General features: G+C 44.5%; 1 protein-coding gene across 1 annotated transcript in view; it reads right to left on the reverse strand.

Annotated features, from left to right (window-relative positions):
- P2RX7 (purinergic receptor P2X 7) overlaps nucleotides 1-6,948 on the reverse strand; it is a 129,143-nt gene extending 122,195 nt beyond the window's left edge. The window contains exon 1 of the mRNA XM_088449190.1: nucleotides 6,891-6,948. Coding sequence (XP_088305316.1) covers nucleotides 6,891-6,913 — 23 coding nt within the window. The 5' untranslated portion in view covers nucleotides 6,914-6,948. The remainder of the gene's footprint in view (nucleotides 1-6,890) is intronic.
- Nucleotides 6,949-22,675: the final 15,727 nt, after the last annotated feature.

Consider the following 22,675-nt stretch of genomic DNA (forward strand, 5'->3'; position numbering starts at 1 on the left):
ATTGTTTTAACATAATATGTTCTGAATAAGAAGCTAGAGCAAAAATAAGAAGTGGATAAGAAGTTAGAGCAAGAATAAGAAGTGGATAAGAAGCTAGAGCAAGAATAAGAAGTGGATAAGAAGGTAGAGCAAAAATAAGAAGTGGATAAGAAGTTAGAGCAAGAATAAGAAGTGGATAAGAAGCTAGAGCAAGAATAAGAAGTGGATGAGAAGTTAGAGCAAAAATAAGAAGTGGATAAGAAGGTAGAGCAAGAATAAGAAGTGGATAAGGAGCTAGAGCAAGAATAAGAAGTGGATAAGAAGCTAGAGCAAAAATAAGAAGTGGATAAGAAGCTAGAGCAAGAATAGGAAGTGGATAAGAAGCTAGAGCAAGAATAAGAAGTGGATAAGAAGCTAGAGCAAAAATAAGAAGTGGATAAGCAGCTGGCCAAATAAGAAGCTAACTTCAGCCTAGTCAGATACTTGTCAGGAACCTATCCAAGTTTCTGAGAGGTAGAATAAGGTTAAGGGGCCCATTTATTAATGATCGCTTTTGCAATGCGATCAGGGCATGTCAGTACCGCCCATGATTGCATTGCAAAATGTGATCATAGCGGCTGGATGTATTAACCGGCACTTGCAGGGAGACGATGTGGCCGGAGTGCACTTGGGGCTGCTGCACATTCGCAGTCCCTGCGACTGCACATGATCGGCGCCCATTGCTGGCGGAGGGTTCCAGGAGATCTCTCTGCTGGCTGATATGCTGTAAGTAACCACAGGCTACAGCGGCTAACGCTATCTTCAGATGGCATTAGCTGCTGGGGCCAATATCTGGAATGCTTCGCATTATTGATATTGGTACATTTGGCAGCATTGCATCCCCCATAGAAACCTATGGGGGAAGCGGCTGCCAGCCGGACTGGAGGGATCGCAGCAGGTATCGGAGATACCTGCTGTGGTCCCTCCTTGATACATTCTGGGGGATACTTAATATTTGAGGTAATATTTTACCTCAAATATTCAATTATAAATGGGCCCCTATATAACATTTTAAATGTGTCTGTACATTGGAATTCATTTAATCTAAATGTAAACTGTTCTCTATTTAACTAATCAAAAAAAGATAAAGGAAATATTATAAAACAAATACATTTTGTTTACTTACTACATAATTTTCACCACAGTATGGTGTCACTGGTGGCCTGTACACTTTATTTATGTACCAATATAGCACCGGTATATTGCCTGCTTAGCTACTACAAGTTTATTGTGGGTACTGTATGGTGACGTCTAGACTGCTAAGCCTAAGATTTTAGTATATTGAACTTCCTGAGCCATATTGCCTGATATTGGGCCTGATTCAGACCCACTCGCGAGCGGCTGTCCGCTCGCAAGTGGGTCGATGTTATGGACTGAGCATGCGCACGACGGAGGGAGCTCCGTCGTGCGCATGCGCCAGACGCGACGAGCGAAGGGGGCGTGCTGTCGATGTTGATTGACAGCACGCCCCCTTTGGCCCCCTTGATCAAAGGGGGCGTGCTGTCGATGTTGATTGACAGCACGCCCCCTTTGGTAGGCGTGCCAGGGGCGTGCCTCCCTGACGGGGGCGTTCCCACGGGAACACCTCCCGTCAGAAGCCGGCCCACTGACATCACTAGTGATGTCAGTGGGAGTGATTTTGGCTCTGATAGAGCCAAAATCACTCCGGAGCTTGCTGTTGAAAACCTCAACCGCAGGCTCCGGCTTGCAATTTCGATGGTCGCGATGGTCTCGACCATCGCGGCCATCAAAATGCACGCTCGTATAGCCTGTGGGTGGTGACCCACAGCTATACGAGCGTCCAGAAGGACGCTCCATTTTCATGGAGGCCGGCCCTCATTCAGAGCGTGCGCTCTGCTCAGAGCGTACGGCTCTGAATGAGGGCCATTAACCACTTTCTTATTGCCTATACTGTGCCTGGCTATCTGACCTGGATTGTCATAGTTTGGGGGGTGGAGGTAATAGGGGACTCAGCTTTCTAATACTGGACGGATGCACCACCCTGTTACCTCTTTTACATTATTACAGCTGTTGAGCTCCTGCAATCAGGGCATGCTCCTCAGACTGGGGTTTATCCTCAAGTCATACTTGCCTACTCTCCCAGAACCAGCAGGAGGCTTCCAATTTTTTGGATAGCCCCCCGCAACCCTGGAAGAGTAGGCAGATCTCCCACATCCTACCCACTTCCTAGAGAAGTGGAAAAGATGCGGAGAAACTTACCTGGAATCGGTGGATCTGCGAGGAGGAGGCTGCTCCTGGAGAGGAAATCATCAAGGTAGGCAAGTATGCCTCAAGCGACCAAGTGGGTTGTTTTCTGCAAAAAATCATGTGGACCTCGCGCCCAATTTTTAATCACTGCGGATATGCGCGCTCCTGATACCTGTGATATTCAATAAAAAACAAATTCAGAGCTGAAAACCTGCAATGTGAGAAAATAAAAACTTTCATACCCGGTGGTCTCCACGGCTCCCGGTCATCTCCCCTTCATATTTGCACTGGGGAGGGGGATGCTGGGAGTCAGGGGGGCTGTTGGTAGGGAAGGTGGCTGCTGGGAGATGTAGCTCTCCCTGCTGATGCCTCCGGGGGGGCTCACACACACTCTGGGGTCACAAAGACACTCACACACACAAAATCACACGCTCACACATACTACACACACTCACACAATATACTTAAACACACCGCTGCTGCAGAGGACCGGGTTCCGATGCTGGAGGGAGATGATAAAGCTTTGGAAGGTGAGCAATTATTGACTAATTAAGCTAATTGCTGATGTCAGTGCGGCCACCCACAAAACGGCAGGCGTTCCTTAAGTTACGCCTCCATTTGGAAACCACCCCCACGCCACGGCTACAAAACGGGTCGAGCTGTCGAACATCGACAGCCGCCTCTTTTGTAATGAGCTCCGGAGCGAGAGAATTTCTCTCTAGCTCCGGGGCTTGCGCCCGCGCAGTGTGGCCACTACGCGTGTGCAGGCCCTAAACCCGGTTGCGAGCGCTCAGCTCAGGTGCCAAGACTCTACCAGGGAATGTCAGGATAAATAACCCCAAGGTTACTTAATTGATGCAGTACTCGCCTAATACACAGTATATAGACTGCAGCCACCCATTGTTTTGCCTGCAGCCTGTCAGTTATAGACTCAGCACCTAATATATACCCTCCCTCCGCTTGTGTAAGCAGTTTCAACACTCTTCATAACTCCGGCACTGGAAAGAACTGTAATTTCTTCATTGCAGCAACTGCCCCAGTGCAGGTGAGAGACAGTGTTAAAAGTGAGGATTATTTCCTAGAAGCTGCTACAGTGCCGAGTAGAGTAAAGTACAGTAACAGTTCCTTGATTAATTGCTGGCCATCATCTCCTTTGTCAAGGTCTTTTACAATCTATCAATTGTTAGTGACAGCTAGAGTTAACCAGCTGCATATAAAGTAACTATTATCAGGATACTTCAGATCCCTCTGAGTACAGCATTACTTATGGTACAGTAAAACCTGTATAGACTACGTATAAAAGTTAAATACCACAGGAAAATATCCATTATAGGCAGAGCCAGCCTTCTACAGGGACATCTACAGTTTACCTATAGGACTTCACAGGCCCGGGCTTGCAGTGTCCAAGAGTAATAAGTGTCAGTACCAGCGTAAGGGACAATATCAAGGGGCAGTGCAGTATCACCAGTCATCAGGAAGTTTTAATGCAAAAACTACAAAGTATTCAAAAGTGCACCAACGAAAGGGGTTTTTGGCCAGACTTTTTGGGGACTAAGTTCAAATACTGATATTCATAATTGGTTAATAGTACTATTGCATTGAGAGTGTGGCAAAGTTGTGTAGAGTGTAAATATAGCACTAACTCTTTCATTCATAGCACAAGAACGAAGTGTTCCGGTTAAATAAAGTTAAAGTTAGAGGGGGATGCTGGGAGTCAAGGGGGCTGTTGGTAGGGAAGGTGGCTGCTGGGAGATGTAGTTCTCCCTGCTGATGCCTCAGGGGGGCTCACACACTCTGGGGTCACAAAGACACTCACACAAAATCACTCACACACGCTCACAGATACTTACACACACTCATACACACACTTACACAACATACTTAAACACACCGCTGCTGCAGAGGTGCAGGTTCTGATGCTGGAGGGAGATGACACCGCTTTGGAAGGTGAGTAATTATTGACTAATTAAGATAATTGAAAACTTCCAATTGCATAATTAGTCACTGGGAGGGGGGGGGGGGGGGCTGCTGCAGGGGTTCCAGAGCAATTACCAAACATTTTTCCTAAAAATATGGATTTTAGGAAAAATTGGTTGTGCTCTGGAGGTGCACAAAAATAATCTTCTGGCGTTCAAAAATGGAAAAACCCTGCACCTAATTGAATGGCAAAAATCTCGCACCTTCAAGAATATTTTTTGCCATTCTCACACCTAATTTAATACACCCCTAAGTCTACAGTATGTGACTTTGGGGCATATTTATAATAAGAGCCCATCCTGGCGGACAGCTGGAATCAGTGTGATAGCGTAAAGCAAGCAAACACTGGTTTTCCTCATGCCTTTGCATGGGTGAGTCTATTTGTCAATAATATCGGGGTGGCTCTACCAGGAAGAGAACTGAAGAAAAATGTTTGAAGACCTTTGAACATCTCTGAACAAAGGACATTTTTTTTTATGAAATAGAAAGTTTATCTAATTTGAGCCTTTACTTGGCCCATTCTTTGTAAACTACAGCTGACAGTTTGTACACAACAGCATTAACTCATTATAGCCCACAAAACCCTTATACACATACTTGTCTACTTTTGAAAACTAGTTTCAGGAATATTATAGTCATAGTTTGCGCCTTAGCGACACGCTGTAGAGGGTTGTGCCATACTCCGCCCAAAGGAGTGCTTAGCTACATTAAGGTGTGTATCACTGATGGAGCATGTCTAGCACCGCCTATAGGGGGTATAGTAACACCCATTGGGCATATCTAGCACTATTTTAATGTCTTTAATCCACTTTAATTCCACCCAATAAACTAAATATCCTTCAAATGTTTTACCCAATCTATCCAGATATCATCATATCCCCCATCGATGTAGAGTACAAAACTGCCCAGAGGGAATGGGAGGGAAGAGTGTAGAAAAAATAGATATACAGTATGTGGCTATCATACCTGGAGTGTGCAATTCTAATGCAATGACTAACTAGCAGTGGCGTAACTAGGGTATTTGTAGCCCAGGGCAAATTTGAAAAGGGAGCCCCCCCCGATGTGCGCGCGCCTAAGGCGTGTGCGGCAAAAAATGGGCGTGGTCACTTAAAAATGGGGCGTGTCAACATGACACACCCCTTTATTTTCACACTGAACATTCCTATCCATATGCACCTTAACCCCAGTAGTACCCCTTATACAGTACCCCCAGTATGCAGTTGTTGTCCCTCTTATGCAGGCCCATAGTAGTGCCCCTTATACAGTATCCCCAGTAGTGGTCCCCCTTATACAGCCCCCAATTAGTTCCCCTTACTCAGTACCCCCAGTAGTGGCCCCCCCAAATGCAGTGCCCCATGTACTGTTCCCCCTTATACAGTGCCCCCAGCAGCAGTCCCCACAATGCAGTGCACCCAGTAGCGGTATCCCCTTTAGCAGTGCCCTTTATATGGTGCCCCAAGTAGTAGTCCCCCCCCCCCCCTATGCAGTGCTCTTTATATAGTGCCCCCAGCAGTAGTCCCCCCCCATGCAGTTTTCCCAGTAGTGGTCCCCTTATGCAGGCACCCAGTAGTGATCCCCCCAATCCAGTGCCCCTTGTAGTGACCCTTCCTATTATTGCCCCCAGTAGTGGTTCCCCGAGTGCAGTGCCTCTAGTAGTAGGCCCCTTTTATAATGCCCCCAGTGGTAGTTCCCCCCCAAGTAGTAGTCCCCAGTAGAGGTTCCCCCTCCCGATTAAGTGCCCCCAGTAGTAGCCCCCCCAGTAGAGGTCTTCCCAATAATGGCACCCCCAGCAGTAGCCACCCCTCCCCCGTTGTGCCCCCACCCCCAGTAGAGGTCCCCCCAGTAGTAGCCACCCCCCTCCCCCGTTGTGCAGATAGGTTAAAAAATATATATATATATATAAAAATATACTTACCTGAATCCACGCTGCTGCTGCTGCTCCGGTCCGCGACGCCGCTCCCACTGCCGCTGCCGCCGCCCGCCAGTCCGCCCGGGCTGGCGCGCTCAGCATTATGGGACAGACGTCATGACGTCTGTCCCATTACCCACTGCAGGAGCCGGACGGAAGTCCGGCTCTTGCAGTGGGTGCTGCAGCAGTCAATGAGAGTCTATCTGACTATCATTGGCTGCTGTTTAACACACGCATCGCCGCCAGCGCTGGCGGCGATGCGTGTGTTATGCACAGCCTGAGCCCGCTTCCTAGCGCTATTGGGCAAGCGCTCAGGGGGAGGGAACGGGCTCAGGTGTGAAGCACAGGACCGGCGCTGGAAGCCTAGCGCCGGTCCTGTGTAAATGTGTAGCGCTGACCGCACTCATTGCATAATTTAATAATTTAATAATAAACACATGGGGCGTGGCCTGGCAGCCATCAGGGACGGAAGTGTGGCTTAAGAGCTCCTGATAGCCCTTCTCTAAAACTGCCTACTGCTCAGGTTAAAGGCATCTTACTGCCAAATATTTACTTTCCCCTGCGTCTCTCACCCTGAGAGAGGCCAGCAGAGGTGTCTGCGGTGCCTGGGTGACCTTCCCTGCCTCCCCGAGAGCTGCGGCCTACCTTCCACCCTGCAGCCGGGACCTAGATTTCAGAGGCCCTCCGACTTCCATAGCTGCGCTGCCGCGAGTGTCCACCTGCTGCCTTCAAGCTCAGGGGCAGCAGACACATATCTAAAGGTACCCTGGGGACTTACCTAAGTTGTTGGGAGTTCCCCATATCAAGACCACAGTGTGGGGGACGCTGGGCTCCGGAGCCCCGGGACGACGCCATCTTGGTTTTTTTTTTCTGCAATATTCCCCATAGAAACAGAGCTTGTATGAGGTGTGAGCTCCCTCTGGTGGCCGAAAAGTATATTACATGGCACACTGATGCAGTTCTCTATGCCTGATGATTAAATTCTCTGTCCTGTCACCCTGATATCTCAATGGCCTAACACTTTTCTGAGTTAAGTGGAACATACATTCACGTGATACCCATTTTTATTCACTTTATTTTTTTTTATCGTGAGAGATTACGCTGGATTTTACTATGGGCCCGAAAAAAGTTAAAATCTCTAAATCTGTCTCAAAAATAGCCTTTTTCAAACCCTCTCCTCAAACTGTTAAAGCTATCGGGATGGAGACGTTGGCTCCCCAGAAAACTAAATTGACTACTCCATCTAATGCAAGTTCCTCCCCCACTCATACCGATTCTGCACCGAGTTCCCCTAAAGATTGTGACTCTCTCACAGTCGGCACCATGAAACTACTCCTCTCACAATTTAAAGTAGAGGTTGCTGCGGAATTTCGTGCCACTCTTCAAGCTTGTCAACAGTCAATTGACGACCTCGGTGATCGAACAAATAACCTTGAAAATAAAATGGAGGAGGTAGTCGGGTCACACAATGACCTCATAGTTCAGCATGAGTCTCTCCAAACTGAAATTACTGCTCTTCGGGAGAAAGTCGGAGATTTGGAGGACAGATCAAGACGCAACAATATTAAACTCCGAGGAGTTCCTGAAACTGTTCCCCATAGTGGTCTCCACGAATTTACGTTGAATTTATTTCGGAAGCTCCTGCCTGAAGCGCGATCAGATGACCTTCTTATTGATCGCATTCATCGACTTCCAAAAGCCAGAAGTGCTCCGGAGGGTGCATCTAGGGATGTATTAATGCGGATGCATTTCTTTCATATGAAGGAGGCATTATTGAAGGCAGCTAGACCTTCAGAGGAATCAGCAGCGGCTTTGAAAGGCCTCCAATTATTTGGTGATCTCTCTCAAGCAACATTGGCAAAGAGACGCTCCTTCTATCCAATTACTAGTGCCCTCAGGAGAGCTAATATACTTTATCGATGGGGTTTTCCTACCAAACTCCTAGTGTCACGTGATGGTTCCACAGTCATAATTACAAACCTGGATGAAGGGTGGAAAACCCTATCTAGGTGGAACATTGCTGGAAATTCTTTTGATTCTTCATCCAATCAAAACCTGCAGAAAGACTGATCTATAGCGGGATTTCAAGCATAAGTACACATTATAATTTTCTTTCTGCTGTATGCTACTATATATAGCCTGAGAAAGTTTTGTGAGTATTTTGAATGTCTTAGTCTATTCAGAGTGGCAATAATGCATTTTCACTGTATTATTTTACTCGAATTCTAGTATATGTTTCATTTACAAGTAGGCCAGTTACTTATTTAAATTTTTGTATGTATCTTTGGATACGTTTTTTTTTATATGTTACCAAGTTTTGTATGGCCATGTTCTCCTAGGGGGTTACACTTGGGTACTGTTTATTTACGGGTAATGTTTCCTGCCCCTTCCCCGTAAATTCGGGGGGGAGGCTGAAACTACGTGCTATCTTTTTCACATAATTGCATTGCCTGAGTGATCTCGTTTGTATGTAAAGATATGGTTCTATGCTTGGTTTATTTATAGTGTTAATTAACTTTCGTTTATGGGTGACGGGGATAGGCTACTACCCCCCAATCACAAATTCCTAAGAGTCGTAGTTTTTTACACGACTCTTGTTGGCTCCAAGTGGGGTCGTTTATGTTCTCTTATACCCCTTCTAATGTCTGCTGTTTTTTTTTTCCTTTTTATTTTCCTTTTTATCTATGTTACCCTGTTATGTGTTTCTCTTTTCCCCAGCCAGATTTGCAATCCCAGGATTGTTATTTTGATGTTGGTCACTGCACAGTATTTTACACCTTGTCTGTATATGGTTAATTTATTATCAATCAATGCGAAAGGATTGAACTCTCCCCAAAAAAGAAATTTAGCACTGCGGTATTTTTCTAAGGTTAAAGCCCACATTGTTGCGATTCAGGAGACGCATTTTCAGCAGTCTGCCCCTCCAAGATTTAATAACATCAGATTCCCTCATTGCTACACAGCTAATGGGCCTCAAAAGAAAGCAGGAGTAGCCATCCTTATTTCTCAACATTGCGCATTTACACTAACCTCAAAATATGCAGACCCACAGGGAAGGTATCTAATTCTAGTGGGATTACTAGATAATGTTGAGGTTACTATTGTCTCATGTTATGTTCCAAATACAGGGCAATTGGCCTTCTGTAGAAAATTCTGTTTGACTTTACAAAAACACTCTAAGGGAGCATTATTGCTCCTCGGAGACTTTAATATGGTCCTGGATCCAACCATGGATAGATCCCATTCAACAACTTCCCGTTCAAATAGACCACAGGAGTTTTCTAAGGGTTTCCAGCAGCTTTTAGTAGAGCACGGGTTGTTTGATGCCTGGAGAGCAAAACACCCTACAGTAAGAGATTATTCCTTTTATTCGAATGTCCATAGGACGTATTCCCGGATAGACTTGGCCCTATGTGATAGATGGACCTTATCATCTATTAGTAGTATCAATATTCTTCCCATGACTTGGTCAGACCACTCCCCCCTTTTTGTTAAATGGGATATAGGGAATAGGAGAGTAATCCCGGGCCCGTGGAGACTAGGTAATCACCTGTTGACTCAGCCGGAGGCTCATAAAGCAGTTCAGGAGGCTCTTTCTATTTTTCTTAGTACCAATAAGCCGGAAGAAACTTCCATATTTAACTTTTGGTGCTCATTGAAGGCAGTTATTAGAGGTTCAGCAATTCAAGTTGCGGCTCGGCTTAAGAGAGAATATAAACAACAGTATGAGAAAGCGGAAGTTGAGGCAGCGCAAATTGAAGAAGCTCATAAAGCAGACCCCTCTAATAAAATATTATATAAACAACTCCTCAATGCTCGAGAAAGGGTGAATGTCTTCTCACTTAGAGAAGTACAGCGTAATATTGCCAGATTAAATCAAAAGTTCTATGTATTTGGTAATCGAGCAAGTCGACTGTTGGCTAATAAATTACGTGGACGAAGGGCTAGGGGGCAGATACAGAGAATCTACAATCACCATGGGGCTAAAGTATCGGACCCTGTAGAGATAGCTAATGCTTTTGCAACCTATTATGCGCAACTTTATAACCTCAAAGTTGACCCCAATATTGCCCAACCAACGGCAGCCCTTATTGAGCAATTCTTGAGTGGGCTTTCTCTCCCGAAATTGTCTTCTGAGGCTTGTCTGTCCCTTAGCACTCCTTGGACTCTGGAGGAAATAGATGTAGCCATTAGCAAAATGCAATCAGATAAGGCTCCAGGTCCGGACGGCTATTCTGCCAACTTTTACAAAACATTTAAAGCTGAGCTGGCTCCGGTTTTGTTGTCTGTGTTCGGTGAAGCAACGGAATCTAAGCAATTCCCTGAAGAAATGCTGGAGGCACGTATAATTGCCATACCAAAACCCGGCAAAGACCCTAATGCTGTAGCTAATTACCGACCTATTGCTTTGCTGAACACAGATGTCAAGTTGTTTGCCAAAGTGATTGCTAGTCGCCTGTCTCGGCTGTTGCCGGTTCTCATTAAACCGGATCAGGTCGGATTTGTGATGCATAGGCAAGCCCCAGACAATACACGTAGAGTTCTCAATATTATAGAATATTATGACTACCGTAGGGAGCCTTTATTGATCCTATCGCTTGATGCCGAAAAGGCGTTTGACCGCCTGCACTGGGGTTATTTGATGAAGGTTTTACACAGTTTCGGTTTCCAGGGAGGTATTTTAGATTCCATTTCGGCCCTATATACTTGCCCTTCTGCGAAGGTATTTGTAAACGGTTGTCTATCTGACAAATTTGACATAACCAACGGCACACGTCAGGGGTGCCCACTTTCGCCACTCATCTTTGCGCTTGCCATTGAACCTCTGGCGGAGATGATCAGAACCCTCAAATCCATACATGGTCCCTTGCTCGGAGGTTTCTCCCATAAAATAAACTTATTCGCAGATGATATTTTACTGTGTTTACTCCACCCAGAAGAGTCCCTTCCAGCATTGCATGCCATTTTGGATCAATACGCAGCAGTGTCCTTTTACAAACTCAACACAGCAAAGACAGAAGCCCTCCCTCTTAACATCCCAACTGTAATTTTGGAGAAACTACAGGAGACGTATAGATATACATGGAAATCTAGGTCCCTCAAATATCTGGGGGTGCATTTAGCTAGAGACCATGATCTTATTGATTGTAATTTTGGGCCCCTCTTGAAAGCTTATGAAACTTTAACAAAAGAATGGATGCTACATGAGGTGTCCTGGCTAGGAAGGATTGCAGCTGCAAAAATGGTGCTGCTCCCGAAACTAATGTATTTATTTCGGACCATTACTAGACCCCTATCCAAATCCATATGTAACAAATTTTACCAAATACTAACTAAATATATTTGGAAGGGGAATCAACCCAGAATAGCGAGAAATACCCTCTCCCTCTCTAAGGAGACAGGCGGAGTGGCCTTCCCAGACTTGGAGAGATACCATTCAGCATGTATACTTAGCCAGGCAAGGGACTGGTTCATAATAGACTCTCCCAAACCCTGGGTAATTATTGAAAGGGAACTTATGCGCCCCTTTCCCCTTCCTGATCTATTCTGGCTGCCCTCTTCTGAAATCTCCTTCAGACCGGGATTCTGTAAAGCAGTTCAGACTACAATAGTATGTTGGCATACCTGTGTTTCCTTAGATGAAGAGATTTCCCTGCCTTCTCCTAATCTGTCTCTCCGATCAATAGCCAATTTGATCCCTGATATGCACTTAGGTTCCTGGGCGAAGGTGGGCCTCTCTTCTTTGGGGGATGTATTCGCGGGGGAGGATTTGGCTTCTTTTGTGTCCCTTCAAATGCAATTTGGTTTAACGAGGCAGGACTTTCATAAATATTTACAGCTGAGACATTGGTTGCACAGTCACCTCCCTTCTCCACTTAAAAAACCTGCCTTCCCATCACTGCTGCTGACTCGTGATCCTCTAATCACAAAGGTGGTATATCTTGCTGGTATCAGTATCAGATAATGTTAATGTTAAAAAAAAAAGGGAAACTTCCGTGTCGGCTTAAATGGGAGAGGGATCTGGCTGTGAACCTTTCTGATGAGGACTGGAATATTATTTTTCGTTCCAGTTTTACTATATCCAAATGTATCAACCATTCAGAAATGTATTACAAATTACTTCAGAGAGCATATTTTACTCCTGAAAGGCTGCATAAGATCTGGCCCTCTGTCTCGCAATATTGCTGGAGAGGTTGTGGTTTGGTGGGAGACATCTTTCATGTCTTTTGGTCCTGTCCTCTACTTCGCCCCTTGTGGAATGCAGTATTTTTTATGATTAGTAAAATAGTTGGTGTAACTATTCAGGCGGAGCCTCTAGTTGCCTTATTCCACTTCTATCCTGGGGAATTATCACGTGGCGAGAGATATATTATGGGTCATGTGCTGATTGCTACAAAAGCTACAATTGCTCAGGGATGGAAGACAGCCTCTCTCCCCAACATCACAATCATAGAAAACAAGATCCATAAGCATTTTGTTTTTGAAACAACAGGTGAGAAATACTCCTCCTCCGTCAATTCCATCCATATGAAATGGTTTAAATGGGGAGAATATAGGGAAAAACAAGGCCATTCCACCATTTATAGTGTTCCGGTTGTTCCCGGTGTTCTCTGTTCACCTCACGCAGATCCGGGGCAGCTCCATTAACTGAATATTTAGTATTTTGTCTATATGTGTTGTGAAGTGTTTTATAAAACATTTTTCTTGTCCTAAAAAGTTTAAGTATCAATTATATGTACAAGGACCAAGATCGATTGATTTATATTGTGATATGCTATATGTCTGGCTTACCCCTTTTCCCTTCTTTTTCCTTCTGTATCCCCATTTCTTTGTATTAAACTTTCAATAAAAACTATTATGAAAAAAAATAAAATAATAAACACATAATTTAATAATAAAGGTTCATCTGAAATAGATATACATAATTGTGTACAATGACACTAATAAATAGACAAATGTATCAACAATATCAAAAATAATCATAAACTAAGAATCGATGATGAAACAAAAGTGATGGTATATAGTGTCTAAGTAATGATTACCGTCCCGGTGTGAGCGCCTGCTCTAAAGTTACAGTTTGTCCCGGCCGGGAGAAGATGATAATAATGAGGTTGTAGTCAGAAAGATATATATCTCTGGCAGCTTTTATAGATTACAGTTTGCTCAGGATGTACTTGGATAATCAGAACATTGTGCTGTCGGCTACTGTGAGAATGTCTTTATCAGACAGGACTAGCCGTAGTGGTAGTGGACAACCGGATTCCCACAGGTGTCAAGTGTAGTCTTGAAGCCACAACACGGAACAGGCTGCCCCCGACAATACAGCACTATTTATTAGTGTCATTGTACACAATTATGTATATCTATGTATATCTATTTCCAGATGACTCCTGACCTCGCTGTCGCAGCTGCGGTTTTGCGAGGACCCGGTGGTGCCTTCTCTACTCCCTTGTCATCTACCCTGAAGGTGGTGAGCTGATGTACAGCTTCCCTTTGCTCAGTCTCCCTTCTCCCTAATCTCAGCCTGCATATTTTAGGGGTTGTCACACTGCTCATTCCCTCACTCTGGTTGAGGGTTACCATACTTTGCCCTTTTGTGTGGTGTTTAGGGGTTGCAGTGTCTCTACAAATTTCAGTGCCTGCGACACAGACCTTCAATTATAAGATATAAAACCCCTTTTTGTGTGGGTTTAGCTCCCTCTTGTGGCAAGTTCTTGTAACTACATAGTTGTTGGAAGAAATTGTCTCCTATATAGATAGATAGATAGATAGATAGATAGATAGATAGATAGATAGATAGATAGATATAAAAGTAGAAAAAAAGGGGGGGGTAGCACTCACCAGTCTTCTTAAAAACATCTCTTTATTGCATCTCAGTAAAAATGTTACAACATTTCAAAATCCGTCAACCTTCAGAAAGGTCCATGCACAGGACCGAAACGTCGTATTTTGAAATGTTGTAACATTTTTACTGAGATGCAATAAAGAGATGTTTTTAAGAAGACTGGTGAGTGCTACCCCCCCTTTATTTTCTACTTTTGCTTGAAGAGGATTTTTGTGATCCCATATGGGTGTGTCACCCCAGCAATTTATTATTGAAGACGAGAGTATATATATATATTTTTTTTTTTTCTCCCTGTTGGACTGCTTCTCCCTGATTCTACCTACCCAAAGGCCTAGCAGTGGAACCTACCCCTCTTTTAAGTGGGGTTATAATGTGAAGCTGGAGGCTCTCTGTGACCATTTCATGCTTGCTATGTAGTCTCACTAGCAGAGGAATGTGACCTCCGCCATCCATTTTTCTAATACGCTGCCTGACCATATGACTCCTCCTCACGTCTATTCCTGATGGGCAAAACCAAGAGAGTCACGCAGAAAAAGGATCCTCTGACACCAAAGGCTGATTCTTCTCAACCGAATCTTCGTTCATACCTATCCATCTCACAGATTGCAGACTCCCCTGTGACTGGCCCTGCACCTGTTCCGATCACCTCTCCCACCATGGCCCTCTCTCCCTTGTCCGGAGATTTTCATGCTCAACTGTCTCAATTGCGGGGGGAAATTACAGAAGTTCTGACCCATGTTCGATCTCTCCCCTCTAAACAAGACATGCAGGCCCTGAAATCGTGAATCCAGAACTCTATGCAGACTCAGATTTCTCTGGTACAAGCTGATGTTAAACACCTGGGTTACCGCATTGTTACCCTTGAAGAGGAGAAAGAGATAAAAGATAAAAGAAATATTATGAAATAAATACATTTTGTTTACTTACTACATAATTTTCACCACAGTATGGTGTCACTGGTGGCCTGTACACTTTATTTATGTACCAATATAGCACCGGTATATTGCCTGCTTAGCTGCTACAAGTTTATTGTGGGTACTGTATGGTGACTTCTAGACTGCTAAGCCTAAGATTTTAGCATATTGAACTTCCTGAGCTATATTGTCTGATATTAACCACTTTCTTATTGCCTATACTGTGCCTGGCTATCTGACCTGGATTGTCAGAGTTTGGGGGGTGGGGGTAATAGGGGACTCAGCTTTCTAATACTGGACGGATGCACCACCCTGTTGCCTCTTTTACAGTATTACAGCTGTTGAGCTCCTGCAATCAGGGCATGCTCCTCAGACTGGGGTTTATCCTCAAGTCATACTTGCCTACTCTCCCAGAACCAGCAGGAGGCTTCCAATTTTTTGGGTAGCCCCCCCGCAACCCCGGAAGAGTAGGCAGATCTCCCACATCCCACCCACTTCCTAGAGAAGTGGACAAGATGCGGAGAAACTTATCTGGAATTGGTGGATCTGCGAGGAGGCGGGACCTAATGATATGATTCTATGGTAATTGTGTCATTTGGCTCCACCTCCTATTTAAATATGCACAAATAATACATTTTCTCATGAGGGGCGGGGCCTAACAACATGACTCACCTAGCCCCACCCCATCACCTCCCATCTGCTTCTCCTCTACGGGCTGCTCCCAGAGAGGAAATCATCAGGGTAGGCAAGTATGCCCCAAGTGACCAAGTAGGTTTTTTTCTGCAAAAAATCATGTGGACCTCGCGCCCAATTTTTAATCACTGCGGATATGCGCGCTCCTGATACCCGTGGTATTCAATAGAAAAAAGATTCAGAGCTGAAAACCCTGCAATGAAACAGAAAAATAAAAACGTACATCTGCGGTGATCTCCACGGCTCCCGGTCATCTTCCCTCCATCTTTGCACTGGGGAGGGGGATGCTGGGAGTCAAGGGGGCTGTTGGTAGGGAAGGTGGCTGCTGGGAGATGTAGTTCTCCCTGCTGATGCCTCTGGGAGGCTCACACACTCTGGGGTCACAAAGACACACACACAATATGACTCACACACGCTCACAGATACTTACACAGACTCATACACACTCACACATACTACACACACTCACACAACACACCGCTGCTGCAGAGGACCGGGTTCCAATGCTGGAGGGAGACTACACCGCTTTGGAAGGTGAGTAATTATTGACTAATTAAGCTAATTGAAAACTTCCAATTGCATAATTAGTCACATAGGGCTGCTGCAGGGGTCCCAGAGCAATTACCGACCATTTTTCCTAAAAATATGGCTTTTAGGAAAAATTGGTCATGCTCTGGTGGTGCACAGAAACGGAAAAACCCTGCACCTAATTGAATAGCAAAAATCTTGCAACTTCAAGAATTTTTTTGCCATTCTCACACCTAATTGAATACCACCCTAAGTCTACAGTATGTGACTTTGGGGTATATTTATAATAAAAGCCCATCCTGGCGGACAGCTGGAATCAGTGTGATAGCGTAAAGCTTCTTGGTTCGGGTTCCTGGCACAGACTGCGCATGTGCGGCACCAGCTCCCTCTGTGGAAAAAATAGTAGCCCAGTATTTATCCTGCATGCAAAATCATAAATGTATTTGTACCCCGTGCATAGTAGTAATATGGTTTGACCAAGTATAAAGTTACTTTTCTTTGCTTTTCTCCCAAGTCAGAATCAGACCCTATATGGAATCAAAGATAAATAATTTAATTGCAGGCAAACACTGGTTTTCCTCATGCCTTTGCATGGGTGAGTCTATTTGTCAATAATATTGGAGTGGCTCTACCAGGAAGAGAACTGAAGAAAAATGTTTGAAGACCTTTGAACGTCTCTGAACATAGGAAACATTTTTTTGTGAAATAGAAAGTTTATCTCATTGGAGCCTTTATTTGGCCCATTCTTTGTAAACTGCAGCTGACAGTTTGTACACAACAGCATTAACTCAGTATAGCCCACAAAACCCTTATACACATACTTGTCTACTTTTGAAAACTAGTTTCAGGAAGATCATAGTCATAGTTTGCGCCTTAGCGACACGCTGTAGAGGGGTGTGTCATACTCCGCTCAAAGGAGTGCTTAGCTTCATTAAGGTGTGCACCTCTGAAGGAGCATGTCTAGCACCGCCTATAGGGGGTATAGTAACACCCATTGGGCATATCTAGCACTATTTTAATGTCTTTAATCCACTTTAATTCCACCCAATAAACTAAATATCCTTCAAATGTTTTACCCAATCTATCCAGATATCATCATATCCCCCATCGTTGTAGAGTACAAAACTGCCCAGAGGGAATGGGATGGAAGAGTGTAGAAAAAATAGATATATGTGGCTATCATACCTGGAGTGTGCAATTCTAATGCAATGACTAACTAGTGGTGGTTTGGGATGTGTTTAGGTTTTATATATTCAAGAACCTTGTTGGGTCCTATAGGGATCTTGTTACAAGATCCCTATGGGACCCACCAACATTCCTAAATATATAATACCTAAACGCCATATACAAATAGGCACCAGTGAATGCTTGCAGCAGATAGACATGTGTCGGCATTTCTCAGGACAAAAACGTACCTTAGGGCTGTTGTTCTCATGGCTTCCAGTGTCTTCAACACGCATCTTAGAATATTTCTCCATCTTGGATGGCTTCTCTTCCTGGCTCCATTGACAGCATTGACATCCAGACGGCATCTCTTCAGAGAAGAGGGGAGCTGGCCAGGCCGTCCTGTGCGGAGTAGGATTCGTAGCCTGCAGCATTGGCTCTGCTGCACTGTGCAGCTGCAGGCCGGCAATCTATTAGGTAGTCCGATAACTATGCCACCAGCCCAGGGAGCACATACATTTCAGTCCAGGATCAAAGTGGAACAGCGCTGCCTGTGCACTACTATACTACACACCACAGTTTACATGAGGACAAAGCTCTCCACAAGCCCTCCTCTCCCTTAACTGACAGTCAGTGGATGAGCATTTCCATCTCCATACCTCCGTGGTGGCTGCGCTATTGAAAAAAATCACCACAGGGTCAGCCAGCATGCAGAGGCGGGTGCTAAAATTAGGGTGTCTCTGAGCACAGTTGGCACCCCCTGAGAGCATGCCTATGCTGCTGGGCAGGCGGCGAGGTATCCACCGCCACACACAACTTGCGGTGGCCAGCGGCTAGTATCCAGATGTCAGACATCGCACATCATGACGTCCTCTCATCCAGTCCCTATCTCATTCGGACTTGTGCATGCACAGACCGCATTCCCTACGGAACAGTGGGAAATCCAGGGTGTTGTTGAACATTCTAGGGTAGCGGGAGACTCTGCAGTGATGCAGGGAGTAGGTGTGGTACCCCAGATTCTGGGAGTAACACCTGTACTAGAGTGCCCTTGCATATGTGTAAATATCCTAGTCCTTTCTTTCAGGAAAGCTATATTGTTTTTATGATGCAGAGTAGTTCACCACCAATCATGGGTATGTATTTTTTTTAGTCAATTACGTTTACATTTTATTTAGTAACTAAGGGGTCTATGTAGGAACAAGATAAAGTACCAAACATAACATTTTGCTCCCAGTCCAGTATACATCATCGACCTCATGCATACCTCCCAACATTTGTTTTAAGGGAAACGGGACTTCCACGTGCCAGAGGCGAAAAGGGTGCCAGAAAGGTGGCGTGGCTGGCTAGTAAAGGGGCGTGGCCTGAGGGCTCACCCCAGTTTACATCACTAAGGGGCGTGCCCAACATCTCCGAGATGCTGGGCTCCCCGGGCTTCCACCCACTGTGAATATATGGCGTGCGCATGCGCACAGCATCTACTCTCTCTCTGCTTACCCGCTGTGTTCTAACCCCAACTTCCCATCCACCAGTGGACACTGTGGCCCGCGGGTGGGAGAGTCCCAGAAAAATGGGAAAAAGACAGTTGGGAGGTATGCTCATGGTGAGTTCAGCATAAACTCCCATCTCTATGGTAAATGTATCTTGCTGCATATGTACTGCAGAACTGAATGTACATTAATGCAGCTAACTTCACTGCAGATAAAATAGTATTTTATAGTGTTAAAAATATAACATTTTACCATTTTGAATATACTCAATCTTTTCAAATAAGCAACACTTTAGACATATCTCCCAACTTTGTTGAACTGAAGATCAGAATTTAGTGCGTGCGCGGCAAAAGGGGCGTGGCCTCACTGGAAGTGCCGTACCTGCGAGCCATGCCCCCCAATTTTGTCATGGTGGGGGTACGCCCCCAGTCCCTCTCTCCAGTGAATAGACGCCACTAGCATGCACACGGCATCTATACACTACTAAGTAAAGTAGTGGGTGAGAGGGAGCCTCCCAATCTATCTCCCCACCTCAGGACACAGCTGCCTGCAGGTGGGAAGGCGGGACAGTGTCTGAAAAGTGGGACTGTCCTGCCAAAATTGGGACAGTTGGGAGGTATGCACTTAAACATACCTATTATGCATGTAGAACAATTTAACTACAAAAATGTGTCTGTTTTAGGCTTACTGCAGCAGTTTTTATTAGCTTTATTCCTATTGCTGGGCACAGTGTACCAAATAAATGTCTGTCAGACCAACAATTTATCTGACAAGCTGAAACCTTCAGATATCATGGCCATACACTGAGATAAATCAGAGTATATGACCACAATATCTGTGAAGGAACAGGGAAATATCGTGAGGAAAATACCGGTAGCCACAGCAACACTGCCAGATGCGGCCAACCAAAGATCGGATCTTTCAGACATATTGGAAGATTTCAGCGTCAGACCGAAAGTGGTTGGTCACAGCAATACACTGAACAGTTTTCTGGGCAATCGGTCGATATTCGGTGGATCAACCAGATAAGTATATAGTGTATGCCCACTTTTATTTATTTATTAACAGTTTCTTATATAGCATAGCAAATTCCGTTGCGCTTTACAATTTGAACCAAAATTAACATTATACTGGGTTGTAAAAGACATACATACATAAAAGACATACATAAGGGTAAGAGGGCCCTGCTCGCAAGCTTACAACCTATTGGGAAATAGGTGTTGATACACAAGGATAGGTGCTACATATTGCATATTGGTCCAGCCAGATTGCAGATGTTCTTGGTGAGCTGTATAATCCAATCACACTGGAAAGTTGGCCTAGGGTTAGGAGGATGTTAAATTGAAGAAAGAGAAGATGTGATAGCTGTTTACTATAAGAAGAGAGTTAAGGTGCCCACACACATACCGACTTTTCATCCAATTAGGCCAATTTCGACGAATCGTGATGACGAATTGGGTAAAAAAAAAAAGTACAAATCGTGAGTTTATACTCACGAGCACGATGCCGATGCACGTCCCTGCTCGTCGTACCTTGCATCCTCTGATCTGCCATGCTGTGGGGCAAATTAGCCAACCATGAACACGATGGAAGCCGATCGTGAGGGTTTTTTTTCCTCACGACGAATCGTACGATTCATCGCACAACGCGGAATTTGACTGAGAGGAGCCTGGACATGCCCCATCGCCATCTTGTGCAGCACATTAAGGAGCCTGCACAGTGGATTCTTGTTTTGGACAAGAGTATTGGAGTATTTGGAGTATTGGTACAGTTTAAATACAACCACATTAACCACCAGTATGTGCTCCCCACTGCCCACCAATGTGTGCCCCAGGTGATAAATGCATGACCCAGCCACCGTCCGCTGTAATGAGGCGGGCGGTGGCTGGGTCATGTATTAAGCTCCCACTGCCCACCAATGTGTGCCCCCAGGTAATAAATGCATGACCCAGCCACCGCCCGCTGTAATGAGGCGGGCGGTGGCTGGGTCATGCATTAAGCTCCCACTGCCCACCAATGTGTGCTCCCTACCTAACCACTAACTTGCAAACAATGTCATGGGGCCACCTAATAATTAATTAGAAAACCAATCAATTTTTTAAAAAATTAATAGCCAGAAATATTTAATCAAGATAAACAAATACATTCCAGGAAGATTATTCATATTGAAATAACATATTATATTAATAATAAACATGTTTAAAATCAATTCAATACAGAAAAAAAAACATTTTAAGTAATATTACAACTAAATAAATAAATAAACACGTATTTAACAAAATAATCACCATACATTATATTTAAAAACACACATCATTTAAAGCTGGGGTCTTCTACCTTTTGGTCTCCAGCTGCTGTGGAACTACAGATCTCAAGATGCCCTGCCACCTACCCTTGGGAAATAGCAGCATATTAAAATTGTTTTTAGGGCATCCTAGGATCTGTAGTTCCACAACAGCGACAGGCCCAATAGTGGAAGACCCATGTGGTCAAACAAAGAAAAACATTATATTACCAATAAATGAACACGACATTCCTGTTAAAGAAAACACGATTACAATACCATATCAAACCTTTTAAAACCTGTAAAAAAGAAAATATTAAAACATTAAAAATGTGAACTATAACAACATTACATTTAACAAAACTATATACACAAATATTTAAATGTCCTTTTTTTTTCTTCTTCATAGATAATGTCCATGGATACTGAATGTGAATTTGTCACAGGATTCATTGAAATCCTGCACTCGAAAGAGTGTCTGTGGAAGATCAGTTCTCGGAAGTACCACAACAAGTCGCACAAGTTGGCCGCACTATAGGAACTTTTGGAGCGGGCACAGATGAAATATATAGTCCTGCGCTGTGGTACTACATATGATGTCATTCATCAATGAACAAGCGCCTCAAAGGGAATCTATCGTCTTGATGGCTGAGCATGAGGGAGAAGAGGAGGTTGCAGAAGTATTGGAAAGTAGTGACACAGTTTAAACCAAAATCCTCAATGTTTTTGTTGTTAAATCCCAAATGTCCAATTTAGTCAGTAGTTCACAGACAGTCCTCCTACCATGGCACAGCACCTGGTCCCTTAAAATAGGTCATGTACTCCTCCCTCACATCTTTGGCATGTGCAGTGGATGTTGTTGTAGTTGGTGGTGCAGACACAGATGTTCAATGTCCTCCAGGGGTCCTACATTTTCTGGTCTAGCTGGGACTGGTCCTCGTTGAGTAGATTTTCTTCGCAGAAAGTTGTGCAGCACACAGCACGCCATCATGACCCAGTCTATCTTCTCCACACGTAGATTGATGGTGGTATGGAAAATGCGGAAGCAGTTGCCCATTATTCCAAACCCATTTTCCACAATGCGCCATGCCCAGGATAGACGGTAGTTGTAGATCCTTTTCTCTCTGGTCAGGCCCCTCTGTGCAAATGGCTTCATCACATGTACATGTAATGCAAAAGCCTCGTCTGCAACAAAAACGTAATTTAGGCTGTGCTTTGTCTGGTCCAGTGAGGGCAAGTTGAGGGTTTTGTTGGCGAGTCTCTGGTAGAAAGCTGTCTTTTTGAAGGACCCACCATCCGAAGCACGGCCATTCTTGCCGACATCCACAAACAGAAATTCATAGTTGGCATTCACTACTGCCATGAGAACGATGCTGAAGAATCCTTTGTAGTTGTAGTAATATGATCCAGTGTTGGCAGGTGGGTTGATGCGGATGTGTTTCCCATCGATGGCTCCTCCGCAGTTAGAGAAATTCCTATGTTGTTCAAAATCTTCCGCGATGCTGGTCTACTCCTCCACAGTGTTAGGAAACTGTAAAAATAGTAAAAAAGGGGTTAAAACATGACTATAATATTTTTTAGATCTTTTTTACCTATATAGACTCCCACCTAAGACTCTGATTTAGGATCCACACCGGACCTCAGTCT

The sequence above is a fragment of the Taudactylus pleione genome, unplaced genomic scaffold (genome assembly GCF_031769625.1).
Source record: "Taudactylus pleione unplaced genomic scaffold, aTauple2 ptg000479l, whole genome shotgun sequence".
NCBI classification, from domain to species: Eukaryota; Metazoa; Chordata; class Amphibia; order Anura; family Myobatrachidae; genus Taudactylus; species Taudactylus pleione.